Source organism: Oncorhynchus gorbuscha, linkage group LG13 (assembly GCF_021184085.1).
Source record: "Oncorhynchus gorbuscha isolate QuinsamMale2020 ecotype Even-year linkage group LG13, OgorEven_v1.0, whole genome shotgun sequence".
In the NCBI taxonomy this organism is placed as follows: Eukaryota; Metazoa; Chordata; class Actinopteri; order Salmoniformes; family Salmonidae; genus Oncorhynchus; species Oncorhynchus gorbuscha.
The window spans coordinates 26,383,076-26,404,272 of NC_060185.1; the positions used below are offsets into that span (position 1 = coordinate 26,383,076).

Consider the following 21,197-nt stretch of genomic DNA (forward strand, 5'->3'; position numbering starts at 1 on the left):
TTTCTGTTAAGTCGCTTTTGGGTCCTCTATCACCAGCATGACAGACACAATAAAACTAGGAAACGGTGTAATGGTGGTGGTTTGGTGAACTACGCATGTGTGTTTAGTAACCTTGCTTGAGACCTAAAGCAAATGCATCACTGAATCCTGCGTGGAACATTATGGTATCGACAAGTCCAAACCTTCATCAGGCCTGGGTACTCATTGAACAGGAGGCAGTAGATGTAATTCTTGGCCTCCTCTGACTCCAGCTGGATGAAGCAGGGGAAGCGGTGCTGGACGTTGTAGGAGCCAGGGATTTTCTCCCTCCAGTAGCACACGCTAATCTTTATCACCTAGTTAACCAGGGGAGTGTCATGGCTGTCTTGATCAGGTCAGGTTACAGGAGACCACAACCCTACAGATTATCTCTCAACCCCAAAAGAGGAGGAGGAGAGATTATGGCCCCTCACGGCCCTGGTAAATCTCAGGCCACAGACAAATTCCTTTTATCCTGTTACTATGGAGAACCAGCCTCAGATCATTAAACATGAAATAAAGGGACTTTGGAACAATGGTTTCCGTCAGCCACAATGGTGGTCATGACGATAGATGGAATATGAGAATGTATGTCATTTTTGTTTTGTTATTAAAGGTTAATAGATGACTTTATTACGAAAACATTGTAACATGAAGAGTTTTCCTAGTATATGTGTGATGTTTATACATTGTACGTTGTGTGGAAAATGTCCAAATCAAAGGGAATGTTTTGGGGAAGTTGAAATGTTAAATTAGTTATCTAAAATGGGATTTGAGAAAAATCTAGCCCTTGTCTCATTAACTTGGTACGCCCAGAGAATTGCCCTAAAGGCGGCTACTCCCACTTCTGACCCAAGGGTATAAAACCTGTTAGTATAGAATTTACAATAGGACTACGTGACCCCAGCTGCAGCAGGGTCTGAAAAAGTCAACCAACCCAGAACGCAACGCAAGTTTGAGGACAAAGAAATCCTTTTCTACCCAAGCTACGGATGAGTAGCTGTGTCTAAGGGGGTGAATTCAAGTCGAACCACCTAGCCTCCATCTCCCATCGAATTGTGGTATCTAAAGGGTTTCATTCCTATGCTGTGAGCTCTGAGCTACAGAGCTGTATGTCCTCAGAAGACCCCTTCCAGAGCAAAGGGGGAGGGAACAGATTCCTAGGCCAAAAGGGACATTGACACCGGGAGGACGAGCAACGAGGTGCGCAGGAGAAGTGCGTCATCGAACAATGGAACGGTCCGCGCAGAGAATCCCCGGAGATCATTAGAATATAATAGCTGACAAATTCACCCAAATGTATATTTCTCTTGTGTACTTCTTTTTCTCTCTCTTTTGAAATTCCCATTGTGGGTAACACACGCCATAGTGTGTTGTGTCACAATTATGAGTGAAGAGGTGTGGAGTCAGGCGCAGAGAGCAAAGATGTGGGAAAAACAACACGCTTTAATGTCCCGAAACACAACATGTACAAAGTGAAAACACAAATGAACAGAAATATACCCGGACAGCGTGTAACCCAAAATACAACAAAATACACTCAACCAACAAAACAGACGAACAAGCCCGCACGAAACAGAAGCGGGCTAAACAGACTATATATACCCTATCCTAACAACCAAACTAGAAACAGGTGCTACCAATTAGACAAAACTAAACGAACACAGAACAACGGATCGGCGATAGCTAGTAGACCGGCGACGACGACCGCCGAGCGCCACCCGAACAAGAAGGGGAGTCACCTTTGGTAATATTCGTGACAGTACCCCCCTCCTGACGCGCAGCTCCCGCAGCGCGCCGACGTCGGCCTCGGGGACGACCCGGAGGCCGAGGCGCTGGGCGATCCGGGCGGAGGCGATGAAATTCACTCAACATGGATGGGTCTAGAATATCCCTCGCCGGAACCCAGCACCTCTCCTCCGGACCGTACCCCTCCCAGTCGACGAGGTACTGCAAGCCTCTCACCCGGCGTCTCGAGTCCAGAATAGCTCGTATCTTGTACGCCGGGGACCCCTCGATGTCCAGAGGGGGTGGAGGAACCTCCGGTACCTCATTCTCCTGCATGGGACCAGCTACCACCGGCCTGAGAAGAGACACATGAAATGAGGGGTTAATACGATAATACGAAGGAAGTGATAATCGATAACAAACCTCATTTATTCTCCTCAGGACTTTAAATGGCCCTATACACTGCAGACCCAGCTTCCGGCAGGGCAAGTGGAGAGGCAGGTTACGGGTCGAGAGCCAGACCCTGTCCCCAGGTGCAAACACGGGGGCCTCACTGCGGTGACGGTCAGCGCTCTTCTTCTGCCTTATACTAGCTTGGCGTAATGACTCCTGGACTGCCCTCCAGGTCTCCTTAGAGCGCTGTACCCACTCCTCCACCGCAGGAGCCTCAGTCTGGCTCTGATACCACGGTGCCAAGACCGGCTGGTACCCCAACACGCACTCAAATGGTGACATGTTGGTAGAAGAGTGGCTTAGTGAATTCTGGGCTATTTCTGCCCAGGGAATATATCTCGCCCACTCGCCTGGCCGGTCCTGGCAATACGACCGCAGAAACCTACCCACCTCCTGGTTAACTCTCTCCACCTGACCATTACTCTCCGGGTGATACCCTGAGGTAAGGCTGACCGAGACCCCCAGACGTTCCATAAATGCTCTCCAAACACGGGAGATAAATTGGGGGCCCCGATCAGAAACTATATCCTCGGGCACGCCGTAGTGCCGGAAGACATGGGTGAAAAGAGCTTCCGTAGTCTGTAGGGCCGTAGGGAGACCGGGCAATGGGATAAGACGGCAGGACTTAGAGAACCGATCCACAACGACCAGGATAGTAGTGTTACCCTGAGAGGGGGGAAGGTCAGTAAGAAAATCCACCGAAAGATGGGTCCACGGCCGTTGTGGAACGGGAAGAGGTTGTAATTTACCTCTTGGCAGGTGTCTAGGAGCCTTACTCTGGGCGCACACCGAACAGGAGGAAACAGGAATCGCACATCCCTCCTCAAAGTGGGCCACCAGTACTTCCTCTCAAGACCTCTCACGGTCCTATAAACACCTGGGTGACCCGACGAGGGTAGACAATGAGCCCATCGAATCAATTGATCACGAACAGCCAGCGGCACGTACCTACGAACCTCCGGACACTGTGGAGGCGTAGGTTCCCCCCTTAGTGCCCACTCGATGTCCGCGTCCACATCCCATACTACCGGTGCCACCAGCTTAGCTGCCGGAATGATGGGAGTAGGATCGATGGACCTGTCCTCAGTGTCATAGAGTCTTGACAGCGCGTCAGCCTTAGTGTTGAGGGAACCTGGTCTATATGAGACAGTGAAATGAAATCTGGTGAAAAACATGGCCCACCTTGCCTGACGAGGATTCATTCTCCTAGCTGATCGGATATACTCCAGGTTACGATGGTCAGTCCAGATAAGGAAAGGGTGCTTAGCCCCCTCAAGCCAGTGTCTCCACACCTTCAGGGCCTTAACCATAGCCAACAACTCCCTATCCCCCACATCATAATTCCGCTCCGCTGGCCCGAGTTTCTTAGAAAAAAAAGGCACAGGGGCGGAGCTTGTGGCACACCCGAACGCTGTGAGAGCACAGCTCCAACCCCAGCCTCGGATGCGTCCACCTCTACTATAAACGCCAAAGAAGGTTCCGGATGTGCCAACACCGGCGCCTTAGTAAACATCGCCTTCAACTTCTGAAAAGCTCCGTTCGCCTCTGCTGACCACTGTAAACGCACCGGTCCCCCCTTCAGCAGTGAGGTAATAGGGGCAGCTATCTGACCAAAACCCCGGATAAACCTCCGGTAGTAATTCGCAAATCCCAAGAACCGCTGCACCTCCTTTACCGTGGTCGGAGTCGGCCAATTACGCACGGCCTTAACGTGATCACCCTCCATTACCAAACCAGAGCTAGAAATACGATAACCCAGGAAGGAAACTGATTGTTTGAAAAACTCACATTTCTCCGCCTTCACATACAGGTCATGCTCCAGCAGTCGTCTAAGAACTTTACGCACAAGAGATACATGCGCAGTGCGTGTAGCGGAGTAGATCAAAATATCGTCAATATAAACCACTACACCCTGTCCGTGCAGGTCTCTGAGTATTTCATCCACGAAGGATTGAAATATAGCTGGAGCATTCTTTAAACCGTATGGCATGACGCGATACTCATAATGGCCCGACGTAGTGCTAAATGCAGTTTTCCACTCATCTCCCTTCCGAATACGCACCAAATTATAAGCACTCCTGAGATCCAGTTTAGTGAAGAACTGCACTCCGTGAAATGATTCCACTACCGTAGCAATGTGAGGTAGTGGGTAACTAAAACCCACTGTGATGGAATTTAGACCTCTATAATCAATACACGGACGCAAACCACCATCTTTTTTCTTCACAAAAAAGAAACTCGAAGAGACAGGTGACATGGAGGGCCGAATGTACCCCTGTCCCAGAGCCTCGGTGATATAATTTTCCATAGCCACCTTCTCCTCCTGAGACAAAGGATACACATGACTCCTGGGAAGTGCAGCGTCAACCTGGAGATTTATCACGCAATCCCCCTGCCTATGGGGTGGTAATTGGGTCGCTTTCTTTTTACTGAAAACGATAGCCAAATCATCATACTCAGCTGGAATGCGCACGGTGGAAACCTGGTCTGGACTCTCCACCGTTGTAGCACCGATGGAAACCCCTACACACCTGCCTGAACACTCATCAGACCACCCCTGTAGAGTTCCCTGTTTCCACGAAATCGTAGGATTATGAATAGCCAACCAGGGAATCCCCAGAACAACTGGAAACGCAGGTGAATCGATAAGGAACAAACTCATTCGCTCCTTGTGATTCCCCTGCGTAATAAATCTCCAATGAAATTGTGGCTTTCTTCACCAGCCCTGACCCTAATGGTCGACTATCTAAAGAGTGCACGGGAAAAGGGGGTTTACTTTAACTAACGGAATCCTCAACCTCTGAGCGAGTCCGCGATCTATAAAGTTTCAGCTTGCGCCTGAATCTACCAGTGCCTTATGCTGGAGAGAAGGAGAATAATTTAGGAAACAAATTAATAGAAACATGTGACCAACAGGAAACTCTGGGAGAGTGTGGTGCTTACTCACCTGGGGTGACCGATGAGTATTCTGCCTGCCCTCATGATTCCCAGATGAATTCCTCCAGCACCGACCAGACGTGTGCCCTCTCCGGCCACAACTGGTACAGGAGGAGCTTCCTCCTCCGATCTCCCTTGATGCGGTACCTCCTAACTCCATCGGAATAGGGGCAGGAGGATCAGGAGGTAGAACTGACAAGACCCTTTCAGAACGTCCACGAGCAGCTAGCAGATGGTCCAACCGGATCGACAGGTCTATCAGTCCATCCAGGCCAAGTGTAGTATCCCGACAGGCCAGCTCCCTACGGACGTCCTCTCTCAGGCTACACCTGTAATGGTCTATCAGGGCCCTGTCGTTCCACCCTGCTCCCGCAGCCAAGGTCCGGAACTCCAGCGAAGTCCTGCGCGCTCCTCTTCCCCTGTCTCAGATGGAACAATCTCTCACCTGCCGCACGACCCTCTGGAGGGTGATCGAACACGGCCCTGAAACGGCGGATGAACTCTGAGTAGTTGTCTCTTGCCGAGTCGGCCCGTTCCAGACCGCATTAGCCCACTCCAGGGCTCTACCAGACAGGCAGGTGATGAGGACCCCTACTCTCTCCTCCTCTGAGGGGGCCGGTCGAACGGTGGACAGGTAGAGGTCTAATTGCAGCAGGAATCCCTGGCACCCTGTCGCTGTTCCATCGTATTTCCTCGGAGGCGTCATGAGCAGAGCGCTGAAATCGGATCCAGATGGGGCAGATGGTAGAGTTGCTGGTGGGAGGGTCGGTGGAGTAGTAGGGAAACCATTCCTCTCCCAACGATCCATCCTCTCCATCATCCGTTCCATCGCTGATCCTAGGCGATGGAGGATGGATGTGTGATGTTGGACTCTCTCCTCCATAGTGGGAAGAGGAGTGGTCGCTGCTCCTGCTGACTCCATATCGTGGTGCGGGCTTCTGTCACAATTATGAGTGAAGAGGTGTGGAGTCAGGCACAGAGAGCAAAGATGTGGGAAAAACAACACGCTTTAATGTCCCGAAACACAACATGTACAAAGTGAAAACACAAATGAACAGAAATATACCCGGACAGCGTGTAACCCAAAATACAACAAAATACACTCAATCAACAAAACAGACGAACAAGCCCGCACGAAACAGAAGCGGGCTAAACAGACTATATATACCCTATCCTAACAACCAAACTAGAAACAGGTGCTACCAATTAGACAAAACTAAACGAACACAGAACAACGGATCGGCGATAGCTAGTAGACCGGCGACGACGACCGCCGAGCGCCACCCGAACAAGAAGGGGAGTCACCTTCGGTAATATTCGTGACATGTTGGCCCATTATACTAAGTTCTAGCCTATAATGTGTTTTGTCTATGTATATCTTTTATCATAATTTTAGCTTTTTAGTAAATAAATATTAAATTAAGATTGGTGTGGTACGAATGAATTAGTGGGACCCGGGTCCGTGCAGATTCTCGGGCTATACGACGTTCAGATTATGAGACTGATAGAGGCAACTGGTTAATTAGCTGCTGTTGTAAAATCGATATTCTGATATTCTTTGAGTTAATTTGGCAAATAGAAACTCAATAAAAAATAGTTTTCCCATGGTGCCCCAGGTTAATGAGTTAATAATAAGTTAATCACGTAATTAGACATTTGTAATCATGAGCAACAGTCGTCACAACAGTCGTCATATTAACCAATACAACGTCACGACAGGAGCAACAGGCAGGCAGACAAGACAGGCAGGCAGGCAGACAGGCAGGCGGGCGGGCGGGCGGACGGGCGGGCGGACGGGCGGGCGGGCGGGCGGACGGGCGGACGGGCGGGCGGACGGGCGGGCGGACGGGCGGATGGGCGGGCGGGCGGGCGGGCTGACAGACAGACAGACAGACAGACAGACAGACAGACAGGCAGGCAGGCAGGCAGACAGACAGACAGACAGACAGGCAGGCAGCAGGCAGGCAGGCAGGCAGGCAGGCAGGCAGGCAGACAGACAGACAGACAGACAGACAGACAGACAGACAGACAGACAGACAGACAGACAGACAGACAGACAGACAGACAGACAGACAGACAGACAGACAGACAGACAGACAGACAGACAGACAGACGATCCTTGCACTCTTGGGAAGATGTTTCCCTCCCCCGTCCACCCACTCCTACCACCTCACCTCCCTCTAGTTACCCATTACCATCATTGTATCTAATCCAATGCGTACACACTCATACAAATCACATCTTCCCAGCGCTTGGTAATAAGGATACAATGTATGCTAGCTTTCAGTTTAATGAAGTTACAGGCAGCCATCTCATTCTGGGGACCATCAAAATTCAGTAGAGAGAGAGAGAGAGAGAGAGAGAGAGAGAGAGAGAGAGAGAGAGAGAGAGAGAGAGAGCAGTATTTGAGGCAAACTCATACCTCATACTTTCTCTATGTGCTCACTCAGGCATTGCTTCCACGGGCCCGTCTCGCTATCCTAAATAATGCAATTTCAATACAAACTCCAATTCTCGACTTAAATAACGCCCAGTATTTCATCAGCTTTTCTTTTGGGTGGGTGACATATTCTGAGATTGCTTGCCTCGATCCCTCCGTAGCACCCTGTGTAAAAGATGGGAATGGTTGTTTTGTTTATCCATCATAGTAGACAGAGTGTTCCATCACTGGGCTGCAGACTCTCCCTCTTGGTTTGCTGTGAAACAACCAGAGCTATGGCGAGTCATCCCCCCTGCTTATAACCTGGGAGAGGGAGGCTATATTTAGGGAGATTGGACTTGTTTTCGACCTGAGGTTGGACAAAATGTTGCCATTATCTACTGACATTAATGATTTGATGGGGTATGGGTTTTATGGTTGCATGCTGAACTCTGGAATAGAGCTTTAAATCCTTTCTGCTTTAAATCCTTTCTTAAATCCTGTGTTGTCAAATACATGCACGTAAAGCTTGATTGCAAGTGTCATACTGTCTATTTGTGTTTTAGTGCATAACATGTGTGACAGTGCGGTTTGACCATATCGAAGATATGTAGTGTATCATAGCATGCCTGGTGTGACAGTAGTGGACTGCATTCCACTGGAGTGCCTTAGAGTGTGAGCTCATGTTAGAGGTAGTGAGTTGACTGGTTCTACAGTTAGTAGCCTTCCTGCAGTGGTAGCTGAAGGCCTGTGTGGGACAGCAGGATGTTGGCCCAGGGTCCAGCTGTGATCACCAAGCTCATAGCTATGTGGTCCTTCTGTAGCTCAGTTGGTAGAGCATGGCGTTTGTAACGCCAGGGTAGTGGGTTCGATTCCCGGGACCACCCATACGTAGTATGTATGCACACATGACTGTAAGTCGCTTTGGATAAAAGCGTCTGCTAAATGGCATATTATTATTTTATTATTATTATGTATACCCCGCTGACTGTCGTCACCGTTACCACAGAGCCCGGTGTGATGTCAATCACCTTCTGTCCATCCTTAATCACGCCCCCCAGTTTTGGAACTGTCCCTGGTGATGGAGAAAGGGAACGGTTACTGTAGTGTGAGGTACGCAAGGTGTGTTCAAAACGAATGAGACCAAACTGACACAGAGGAACCTTTGTAACTCAATTGGAATAGTATTGGATGGACGCTTGGATTGCGTCCTACCTGACAGGCCGCTCCTACCAGGTGGCATGGCGAGAATCTGTCTCCTCACCACGCGCTCTCACCACTGGTGTCCCCCAGGGCTCTGTTCTTGGCCCTCTCCTATTCTCGCTATACACCAAGTCACTTGGCTCTGTCATAACCTCACATGGTCTCTCCTATCATTGCTATGTAGACGACACACAATTAATCTTCTCCTTTCCCCCTTCTGACGACCAGGTGGCGAATCGCATCTCTGCATGTCTGGCAGACATATCAGTGTGGATGACGGATCACCACCTCAAGCTGAACCTCGGCAAGACGGAGCTGCTCTTCCTCCCGGGGAAGGATTGCCCGTTCCATGATCTCGCCATCACGGTTGACAACTCCATTGTGTCCTCCTCCCAGAGCGCCAAGAACCTTGGCGTGATCCTGGACAACACCCTGTCGTTCTCAACCAACATCAAGGCGGTGGCCCGTTCCTGTAGGTTCATGCTCTACAACATCCGCAGAGTACGACCCTGCCTCACACAGGAAGCGGCGCAGGTCCTAATCCAGGCACTTGTCATCTCCCGTCTGGATTACTGCAACTCGCTGTTGGCTGGGCTCCCTGCCTGTGCCATTAAACCCCTTCAACTCATCCAGAACGCCGCAGCCCGTCTGGTGTTCAACCTTCCCAAGTTCTCTCACGTCACCCCGCTCCTCCGTTCTCTCCACTGGCTTCCAGTTGAAGCTCGCATCCGCTACAAGACCATGGTGCTTGCCTACGGAGCTGTGAGGGGAACGGCACCTCAGTACCTCCAGGCTCTGATCAGGCCCTACACCCAAATAAGGGCACTGCGTTCATCCACCTCTGGCCTGCTCGCCTCCCTACCACTGAGGAAGTACAGCTCCCGCTCAGCCCAGTCAAAACTGTTCGCTGCGCTGGCCCCCAATGGTGGAACAAACTCCCTCACGACGCCAGGACAGCGGAGTCAATCACCACCTTCCGGAGACACCTGAAACCCCACCTCTTTAAGGAATACCTAGGATAGGATAAGTAATCCCTCTCACCCCCCCCCTTTAAGATTTAGATGCACTATTGTAAAGTGACTGTTCCACTGGATGTCATAAGGTGAATGCACCAATTTGTAAGTCGCTCTGGATAAGAGCGTCTGCTAAATGACTTAAATGTAAATGTAAATGTAAATGTAATCAATCAGGTAACATATAAATACATGAAAGTGCAAGTGAAGTTTACAGTATATAAGCATCCAAGGCATTGTGACAGGTGAGTTATTGTGCAGAATGGTGGAGTTGTCTCTGTGTACAAAGGTACAAGGTCAAGGAGGCCCAGAATGATACAGTCAGAGAAGGGTAGTCTGTGTGTCTGTCTCCGCATGGTAACAGCTGGGTCTGACAGAGCCAAGCTGGACATCTACACCAGTCTTTCCCAGAACTGCTGTTGATGCTGGAAGTCCAGTTAGAGGCATTAACATGACTGAGATATAAGAAACTTTGGCTTGTGAGAGTAGTTTGTTCATAATCACACAGTTAACACACGTATATTGGAAAAACACTCAAGGTTATGCACATGTGCAAACTCTCAAAGACACAGACCGCCCCTTCACAAAACATCAAGGAGAAAATGATTGATGCTGGCAGATTGTGAGACAGACTGATAGGATGTTATGAAACTAGACATTCAGACAGAATGAGAATGCATGGTGGTAATCTTGGCGGCTGTAGAAACATCTATTATCACGACTAATGACAAGCTGTAATGTATACTTTATGCTTGATCGGCACAAAAGAGAGGACAAATCTGTTCAATCAATACAAGACAGGATAATTGTTCCGAGGCAGCAGTAAAATAACAAAGCGTTTCAGATGGTGTTTTTAGGCTGTTTCTCTCCAGTGTTTCTCCTTGCCAATGTCTGAATACACTGAATTCAATGCTTTAAACAATTCCTGTGTAGGTTGTTATAATTGTTGAAAAATACTCCATTTCTCATTGTAGTATGTGTACCGAGGCATATGAATTAAATATGGTATATGAGAGCTATATGTCATTGTTCAGTTCATATGTTCTTTGTTTATTTGTCTCCCTGACGCCATATACAATATTCCCAAATTGTGTGTACAAGCCATCAAGTATTTCCTAATTAGTGGTCAGTACATAATGGCTAATTACCTAGCTGCTGATAAACACTAATGAATGATCATTACAGAGTCTGACACTCATTGGGGTAATGTAAAGGATTAACAGAACAGCACTAAAGGACAGGGAGAGCTGTACTTTATGGAGCTCTTATCACACCCTAGAAGTAGCACTGAGTCAATGTGGGTTAAAGGTGCAAGGCCAATCAATTAACAGCATCTAATAATAATGACCTCTTCTAGGTTGCAAATATAATCCATAATGCCTTTTACAGATTTGTAAGAAATACATACCAAACTGTTTGTGATTTTTACCTGTATAGTTTTGAGTGTGCGGTCAGCATACAGCATCTTACCTGTACCGTTTTCAGTGTGCTGTCAGCGTACAGCATCTTACCTGTACTGTTTAGAGTGTGCGGTCAGCGTACAGCATCTTACCTGTACCGTTTAGAGTGTGCGGTCAGCGTACAGCATCTTACCTGTACCGTTTAGAGTGTGCGGTCAGCGTACAGCATCTTACCTGTATAGTTTTGAGTGTGCGGTCAGCGTACAGCATCTTACCTGTATAGTTTAGAGTGTGCGGTCAGCGTACAGCATCTTACCTGTACCGTTTAGAGTGTGCGGTCAGCGTACAGAATCTTACCTGTACCGTTTATAGTGTGCGGTCAGCGTACAGCATCTTACCTTTACCGTTTTGAGTGTGCGGTCAGCGTACAGCATCTTACCTGTACTGGTTTCAGTGTGCGGTCAACGTACAGCATCTTACCTGTACCGGTTTCAGTGTGCGGTCAACGTACAGCATCTTACCTGTACCGGTTTCAGTGTGCGGTCAGCATACAGCATCTTACCTGTACTGGTTTCAGTGTGCGGTCAGCATACAGCATCTTACCTGTACTGGTTTCAGTGTGTGGTCAGCATACAGCATCTTACCTGTACTGGTTTCAGTGTGCGGTCAGCATACAGCATCTTACCTGTACCGGTTTCAGTGTGCGGTCAGCATACAGCATCTTACCTGTATTGGTTTCAGTGTGCGGTCAGCATACAGCATCTTACCTGCACTGGTTTCAGTGTGCGGTCAGCATACAACATCTTACCTGTACCGGTTTCAGTGTGCAGGCAGCATACAGCACCTTACCTGCACTGGTTTCAGTGTGCAGTCAGCATACAGCATCTTACCTGTACCGGTTTCAGTGTGCGGGCAGCATACAGCACCTTACCTGTACCGGTTTCAGTGTGTGGGCAGCATACAGCACCTTACCTGCACTGGTTTCAGTGTGCAGTCAGCATACAGCATCTTACCTGTACCGGTTTCAGTGTGCAATCTTCATTTCATTTGTGGAAATAAAGATAAACTAAGGCCTGGATTCAATCTGTATCATGGAATATCCACACAATAGGGCCGGCAGGGTAGCCTAGTGGTTAGAGCGTTGGACTAGTAACCGAAAGGTTGCAAGTTCAAATCCCTGAGCTGACAAGGTACAAATCTGCCGTTCTGCCCCTGAACAGGCAGTTAACCCACTAGGCCGTCATTGAAAATAAGAATTTGTTCTTAACTGACTTGCCTAGTAAAATAAAGGTTGAAAAAATATATATATAAAAAAATAGCGCACTATAATGCACTATAACGTGGATCTTACGCGATATGGATTGAATCTAGCCATAAGTTAAAATCATTGGGGTTCAGAGATCCATGCTCACATGATGAATAACCAATCATTACTGTGAGCCCGTCCCCCCCCAGTTAAGGTGCAACCAACGTGATGTCAGACATAGAAGATTCAGGTTCAAACCACTTAGAAATGTGATGACTGGGTTTGAACCTTAACATCTGCAACATACAGAAATCCTTGTCAATCAGTCAACAGCTTGCCACACATTACAGGAGGTTGGTGGCACCTTAATTGGGGAGGACAGGCTCGTGGTAACAGCTGGAGCAGAATGGGTGGATGGTGACCAATAAAATCAAACACATGGTTTCTATATGTTTGATGCCATTCCATTTGGTCATAATTATGAACTGTTCTCCCCTCAGCAGCCTCCACTGCCATTCAAGTATTCCTTTCATGTATTCCATTCATGGCCACTGGAGTATTTACATTGACCCCCCCACCTCTCCATTTGTTTTGACACTGCTGCTACTCACTGTTTATTATCTATGCATAGTCACTTCACCCCACCTATATGTACAAATGACCTCAACTAACCTGTACCCCCGCACATTGACTCAGTACCGGTACCCCCTGTATATAGCCTCATTATTGGTAAATATTTGAACTCTTCTTGAACTGCACTGTTGGTTAAGGGCTTGTAAGTAAGCGTTTCACGGTAAGATCTACACTTGTCTTATTCGGCATTTGACAAATAAAGTTTGATTTGGTTTTAATTTGATTTGTAAGTATACTGTAAATAAGGTCCCAGATGGCCTTTTACAATCTAATCTAATGAAGAAACAACCGTTTGTCAACAGAGTACACTGAGAATAATACATGTTCTAAAATGATAGGGTCTCAGAGTGAAAGTTGAAACATAGGGTGCCCTAATGAAGCAGTATGGTTGATGGATGGCCTGCCCTATGAGTACAGTGCTTTCTAAAGGCTCCAACGTTTGTCAACGGGCATGACGCATGGGGCAACACCTGCTAACGGCCTTACCCATTCATCAGAACATTTTACGAGTGTGTCTCGCTCTCCATTGTGTGTGTGTGCTTTGATGTGTGTTTGTGTACGTGCGAGCGTGAGTGCATGAAAGGTCTTAAACATGATGCATGCTTCCATGCCACCCATGTCACGCTGTGTGATGACTGAGTGACGCTGGTTTTCTGGTTGAAATGTATGTGCTTGGCCATAGCGCTACACAGAATAGCCTGTAGCCAAAGGGCTTTTGGTTATCGTCCAACCCATCTCCAAGTCTAACCCCAGGGCTGAGAAACAACAGAGGCGTAAAGCATTGCTCGGAAAGATTCACGCAGCCATAGCATCAACATTTGTCATTGTGCTGCAGTTTTTGCCAGCCCAAGGGCACAGGTGGCCTTAGTGTGGGGATCGATCCGTCATCTGCCGTGGACGGCTGCTACAAGGGAAAGAGCTTCATAGAGCTTCATAGAGCTTCATAGAGCTTCATAGAGCTTCATAGCTACTGTGTGCTTGCCTTGCGAACATAACATGGGTGGGGTAGGAGACTGGTGATTGATTCATCAGTCATCTAACAGTATAATGATCAATGTGTTATGCAGCTGACTGATACTGACAACCAAAAGGGGTTTCAAACTAAGACAATGGTTCAGGGAAGCTTTAGGTGGGGAGGCAGAGGTTGAAGGCTCTGACTGTCTGGCTCTAACTTTGATCCTGCTGTAGTATTTACAAGAACAAACCCTCCTCGCTCTGGGAATGAGAATTGGGGTTTATTGAGCTGAAAAATCCCTGTTTCACATTCAAAGGCAGGCAGGGAGCTGTCTGGGGTGACTCAGTGACGTGCGAGGTAATGAGAAAGTCATCCATCTATAGCTCACATAGATTGAGTTGCTGCTTGAACACTGGCGAAACACATTGAATGCGACAAATCTTAGTGTTCTGGTATAACGTTTTTACAATGTTCTATTAACGCTGATTCCCCCTTACTGAGACAGACCATATACTTTGCTTATGCCACTCACCTGTACAGCTTGACGTTGTCCTCTTTCTCCAGCTGAGACCAGAGCTGATAGCACTCCTCCATCATGTGGGTGTAGTAGTCCTCGTCATAGACCTTGTGGATGATGCGTGTCTGGCCATGAGAGCTGCCTTGAGAGCTGCCTTGAGAGCTGCCATGAGAGCTGCCATGAGAGTGCGGCAGGACAAACTGAGGAACAAGTCATTCAGAAACAGAGTTGGAGTTGCCATTTTCATGTTCACAGGACATTTTCCCCTAGCCTTTTGGGGACCCTAAAGGCATGGAGGAAATGTTGCTGTTTTAAAGCAAGTTTGCGGCAATTCTACACATTATGCGCCGACAGAGATGGCCGCCTCGCTTCGCGTTCCTAGGAAACTATGCAGTTTTTTTTTTTTTTTACGTGTTATTTCTTACATTAGTACCCCAGGTCATCTTAGGTTTCATTACATACAGTCGAGAAGAACTACTGAATATAAGATCAGCGTCAACTCACCATCAGTACGACCAAGAATATGTTTTCCGCGACGCGGATCCTGAGGACAACGGAATGGATCGCATGCAGCGACCCAAAAAAACGACTCTGAAAAAGAGGGAAACGTAGCGGTCTTCTGGTCAGACTCCGGACAAGGGCACATCGCGCACCACTCCCCAGCATTCTTCTTGCCAATGTCCAGTCTCTTGACAACAAGGTTGATGAAATCCGAGCAAGGGTAGCATTCCAGAGGGACATCAGAGACTGCAACGTTCTCTGCTTCACGGAAACATGGCTTACTGGGAAGACGCTATCCGATGCGGTGCAGCCAACGGGTTTCTCCACGCATCGCGCCGACAGAAACAAACATCTTTCTGGTAAGAAGAGTGGCGGGGGCGTATGCCTCATGACTAACGAGACATGGTGTGATGAAAGAAACATACAGGAACTCAAATCTTCCAAGAGAATTCTCTTCGATTATAATCACAGCCGTATATATCCCCCCCAAGCAGACACATCGATGGCTCTGAACGAACTTTATTTAACTCTTTGCAAACTGGAAACCGTTTATCCGGAGGCTGCATTCATTGTAGCTGGGGATTTTAACAAAGCTAATCTGAAAACAAGACTCCCTAAATTTTATCAGCATATCGATTGCGCAACCAGGGGTAGTAAAACCTTGGATCATTGTTACTCTAACTTCCGCGACGCATATAAGGTCCTGCCCCGCCCCCCTTTCGGAAAAGCTGACCACGACTCCATTTTGTTGATCCCTGCCTACAGGCAGAAACTAAAACAAGAGGCTCCCACGCTGAGGTCTGTCCAACGCTGGTCCGACCAAGCGGACTCCACACTCCAAGACTGCTTCCATCACGTGGACTGGGACATGTTTCGTATTGCGTCAGATAAAAATATTGACGAATACGCTGATTCGGTGTGCGAGTTCATTAGAACGTGCGTTGAAGATGTCGTTCCCATAGCAACGATAAAAACATTCCCTAACCAGAAACCGTGGATTGATGGCAGCATTCGCGTGAAACTGAAAGCGTGAACCACTGCTTTTAATCAGGGCAAGGTGTCTGGCAACATGACCGAATACAAACAGTGCAGCTATTCCCTCCGCAAGGCTATTAAACAAGCTAAGCATCAGTACAGAGACAAAGTAGAATCTCAATTCAACGGCTCAGACACAAGAGGCATGTGTCAGGGTCTACAGTCAATCACGGACTACAAGAAGAAACCCAGCCCAGTCACAGACCAGGATGTCTTACTCCCAGGCAGACTAAATAACTTTTTTGCCCGCTTTGAGGACAATACAGTGCCACTGACACGGCCTGCAACGAAAACATGCGGTCTCTCCTTCACTGCAGCCGAGGTGAGTAAGACATTTAAACGTGTTAACCCTCGCAAGGCTGCAGGCCCAGACGGCATCCCCAGCCGCGCCCTCAGAGCATGCGCAGACCAGCTGGCCGGTGTGTTTACGGACATATTCAATCAATCCCTATACCAGTCTGCTGTTCCCACATGCTTCAAGAGGGCCACCATTGTTCCTGCTCCCAAGAAAGCTAAGGTAACTGAGCTAAATGACTACCGCCCCGTAGCACTCACTTCCGTCATCATGAAGTGCTTTGAGAGACTAGTCAAGGACCATATCACCTCCACCCTACCTGACACCCTAGACCCACTCCAATTTGCTTACCGCCCAAATAGATCCACAGACGATGCAATCTCAACCACACTGCACACTGCCCTAACCCACCTGGACAAGAGGAATACCTATGTGAGAATGCTGTTCATCGACTACAGCTCGGCATTCAACACCATAGTACCCTCCAAGCTCGTCATCAAGCTCGAGACCCTGGGTCTCGACCCCGCCCTGTGCAACTGGGTACTGGACTTCCTGACGGGCCGCCCCCAGGTGGTGAGGGTAGGCAACAACATCTCCTCCCCGCTGATCCTCAACACGGGGGCCCCACAAGGGTGCATTCTGAGCCCTCTCCTGTACTCCCTGTTCACCCACGACTGCGTGGCCACGCACGCCTCCAACTCAATCATCAAGTTTGCGGACCACACAACAGTGGTAGGCTTGATTACCAACAATGACGAGACGGCCTACAGGGAGGAGGTGAGGGCCCTCGGAGTGTGGTGTCAGGAAAATAACCTCACACTCAACGTCAACAAAACTAAGGAGATGATTGTGGACTTCAGGAAACAGCAGAGGGAACACCCCCCTATCCACATCGATGGAACAGTAGTGGAGAGGGTAGCAAGTTTTAAGTTCCTCGGCATACACATCACAGACAAACTGAATTGGTCCACTCACACTGACAGCGTCGTGAAGAAGGCGCAGCAGCGCCTCTTCAACCTCAGGAGGCTGAAGAAATTTGGCTTGTCACCAAAAGCACTCACAAACTTCTACAGATGCACAATCGAGAGCATCCTGGCGGGCTGTATCACCGCCTGGTACGGTAACTGCTCCGCCCTCAACCGTAAGGCTCTCCAGAAGGTAGTGAGGTCTGCACAACGCATCACCGGGGGCAAACTACCTGCCCTCCAGGACACCTACACCACCCGATGTTACAGGAAGGCCATAAAGATCATCAAGGACATCAACTACCCGAGCCATTGCCTGTTCACCCCGTTATCATCCAGAAGGCGAGGTCAGTACAGGTGCATCAAAGCTGGGACCGAGAGACTGAAAAACAGCTTCTATCTCAAGGCCATCAGACTGTTAAACAGCCACCACTAACAGTGAGTGGCTGCTGCCAACACACTGTCATTGACACTGACCCAACTCCAGCCACTCTAATAATGGGAATTGATGGGAAATTATGTAAATATATCACTAGCCACTTTAAACAATGCTACCTTATATGATGTTACTTACCCTACACTATTCATCTCATATGCATACGTATACTGTACTCTACATCATCGACTGCATCCTTATGTAATACATGTATCACTAGCCACTTTAACTATGCCACTTTGTTTACTTTGTCTACATACAAAGGTGACATGTGTAACTGTCAGTTATTGACATAACAAGAGAAAAACCTGTGTCTTCTAATATTTCAACAGTATTTTGAAAACCGGCTTTGTCCCCCCACACACACGCAAAAATAGATATAAAAAATGAAGGAGTCGCTTTTGTCGCCTATGCTTATAGCCGGACCTGCATGTTCACATGGGAGGTTGAAACATGCTGAAACTATAGCTAGGCCTACTCAGCTGTAGGCCTACATAATTGTCACGTGAGCTGTCAGTGCTCTAAACAATTGTGGCGCGCTTGTGAACATGGAGAACCATGCGGCGAGGGAAATTCTAAAGACTCATGATTTTTTTTTGCAGACTATAGGTTTGGTCTAAATATAAAGTAATATTTCAAATACAATGAAAGATCATCATTTCATACAATTTCCAAAATGTATAACTTCCAACTGCCGAGGAACATATGTGTCACGAACGTGGTCAGGGAAATGACCGGACCAAGGTGCAGTGTGGTGAGCGTACATGATCCTTTATTAAGAATGTCACCAACAAAACAAGAAACACCAAACACAACCGTGAAGCTGACCAGGGCTATACAAATTGTGCGTATGTCTTTTTTCATTAGCTTACTTAATTTCCAGAATTCACAACTTTACATAGAGTCACCTCCTGAACAATTTGGCTTCCTAAAATAACAACAAAAAATGTGTTTTATTGCCACATACACCAGGTAGGTGCAGTGAAATGTGTTGTTTTACAGGGTCGGCCATAGTGGTATGGCACCCCTGAAGCAACTTACGGTTAAGTGCCTTGCTCAAGGGCACATTGACAGATTTGTCACTTTGTCTGCTCGGGTATTCAAACCAGCGACCTTTCGGTTACTGACCCAACCGCTAGGCTACGTGCCGCCTGCTATCTGAGAATCATATATGTAAATGCACACAACCTTCCATTCGGCAGCTTAGAATTGGTCTGGTTGTGACATGTATTGAGAGGAGACTCCAACAGCTCATTGATTTTCCCTCCCCCCTCCCTCCCTTCCTCTCTCTTTTTCACACTCCGCGGACAGATGGCGCTTTTCCCTCTGAATGGCTCTCATTTGCAATCGATCAGCACACAGATAGCTCATCCCCATCAACCCCAGACAGACAGACAGACAGACAGACAGACAGACAGACAGACAGACAGACAGACAGACAGACAGACAGACAGACAGACAGACAGACAGACAGACAGACAGACAGACAGACAGACAGACAGACAGGCAGACAGGCAGACAGGCAGACAGGCAGGCAGGCAGGCAGGCCATAGCAGTGGCTCTGTGTGTAATGGGTGGTTGGGGATGTGGGTGGAGAAGGGTGGAGGGTTGACCATAGCAGTGTCTCTGTGTGTAACGGGTGGTTGGGGATGTGGGTGGAGGAGGGTGGAGGGTTGAGGGTTGACCATAGCAGTGTCTCTGTGTGTAACGGGTGGTTGGGGATGTGGGTGGAGGAGGGTGGAGGGCTGACCATAGCAGTGTCTCTGTGTGTAACGGGTGGTTGGGATGTGGGTGGAGGAGGGTGGTGGGCTGACCATAGTAGTGTCTCTGTGTGTAACGGGTGGTTGGGATGTGGGTGGAGGAGGGTGGTGGGCTGACCATAGTAGTGTCTCTGTGTGTAACGGGTGGTTGGGATGTGGGTGGAGGAGGGTGGTGGGCTGACCATAGTAGTGTCTCTGTGTGTAACGGGTGGTTGGGATGTGGGTGGAGGAGGGTGGTGGGCTGACCATAGTAGTGTCTCTGTGTGTAACGGGTGGTTGGGGATGTGGGTGGAGGAGGGTGGTGGGCTGACCATAGTAGTGTCTCTGTGTGTAACGGGTGGTTGGGATGTGGGTGGAGGAGGGTGGAGGGCTGACAATAGCAGTGTCTCTGTGTGTAACGGGTGGTTGGGATGTGGGTGGAGGAGGGTGGAGGGCTGACCATAGCAGTGTCTCTGTGTGTAACGGGTGGTTGGGGATGTGGGTGGAGAAGGGTGGAGGGTTGACCATAGCAGTGTCTCTGTGTGTAACAGGTGGTTGGGATGTGGGTGGAGGAGGGTGGATGGCTGACCATAGCAGTGTCTCTGTGTGTAACGGGTGGTTGGGATGTGGGTGGAGGAGGGTGGAGGGCTGACCATAGCAGTGTCTCTGTGTGTAACGGGTGGATGGGATGTGGGTGGAGAGGGTGGAGGGTTGACCATAGCAGTGTCTCTGTGTGTAACGGGTGGTTGGGATGTAGGTGGAGGAGGGTGGAGGGCTGACCATAGCAGTGTCTCTGTGTGTAATGGGTGGTTGGGAATGTGGGTGGAGGAGGGTGGAGGGTTGAGGGTTGACCATAGCAGTGTCTCTGTGTGTAACGGGCGGTTGGGGATGTGGGTGGAGGAGGGTGGAGGGCTGACCATAGCAGTGTCTCTGTGTGTAACGGGTGGTTGGGGATGTGGGTGGAGGAGGGTGGAGGGTTGACCATAGCAGTGTCTCTGTGTGTAACGGGTGGTTGGAGGAGGGTGGAGGGTTGACCATAGCAGTGTCGCTGTGTGTAACACGGTTATGGTCTGTGGTGTGAACAGCGGGCAGGACAGCAGGCTGAGCAGATGGGTCCTGTGGCACATCGGGCCTGCAGAGGGTCAGCTTGTCACATGCCCCACTGTTCTGCCCTGTCATGCACAGAGGAAATGTGAGCCTCCCAACAGATCTGGGCTGCCATATCACACTTCATTAACCTGGCAGAGAGCACATCCTTCCTCTTTAGGACTGTCACACCCACAGTGGATTGCTGCTAGACTGATAAAAATATTTTATGTTTTCTGATGAGACTTGCTGACATTACAGTATATTTATACAGACTATATTAACCATCTGCATTTAACCCTATTTACACTATAATCATATTACCATATGGTCAATGTTCAAATGCTAGATTACCTGTGTCTCTGCTATTATTTACTGTTGAGGCCTGTGTATCCTGACCATGTGTACCTGCTCATCGTGGCATCGCTGATCGTCATGATTGTTCCCAGCCAGAGAGTAGCTAGGAATGCTAAAGAGAAACAAACGAGACAGATTGTTGTTTACGACTGGAGAGCCTAGCTGGGACACTGAAATCACCATCTGCCCGGCAGTGAAAGTTTATTCCCTGCCGCTGAGACACCAGCGAAGCACAGCAGTCCTGCCTCTCCCCCTGCTGTA

The 21,197-nt window shown here is 48.7% G+C and overlaps 1 protein-coding gene across 1 annotated transcript; it reads right to left on the reverse strand.

Annotated features, from left to right (window-relative positions):
* Positions 1–137: 137 nt before the first annotated feature.
* On the reverse strand, positions 138–21,016 carry LOC123992262 (peroxisomal sarcosine oxidase-like). The gene is made up of 7 exons (XM_046293436.1): positions 20,956–21,016; positions 20,529–20,665; positions 14,538–14,722; positions 11,888–11,943; positions 8,530–8,624; positions 8,286–8,364; positions 138–337 (listed from the first exon to the last, which is right to left on the reverse strand). Exons 1-7 carry the CDS (start codon positions 21,014–21,016, stop codon positions 138–140), a joined length of 813 nt encoding a protein of 270 aa, XP_046149392.1.
* Positions 21,017–21,197: the final 181 nt, after the last annotated feature.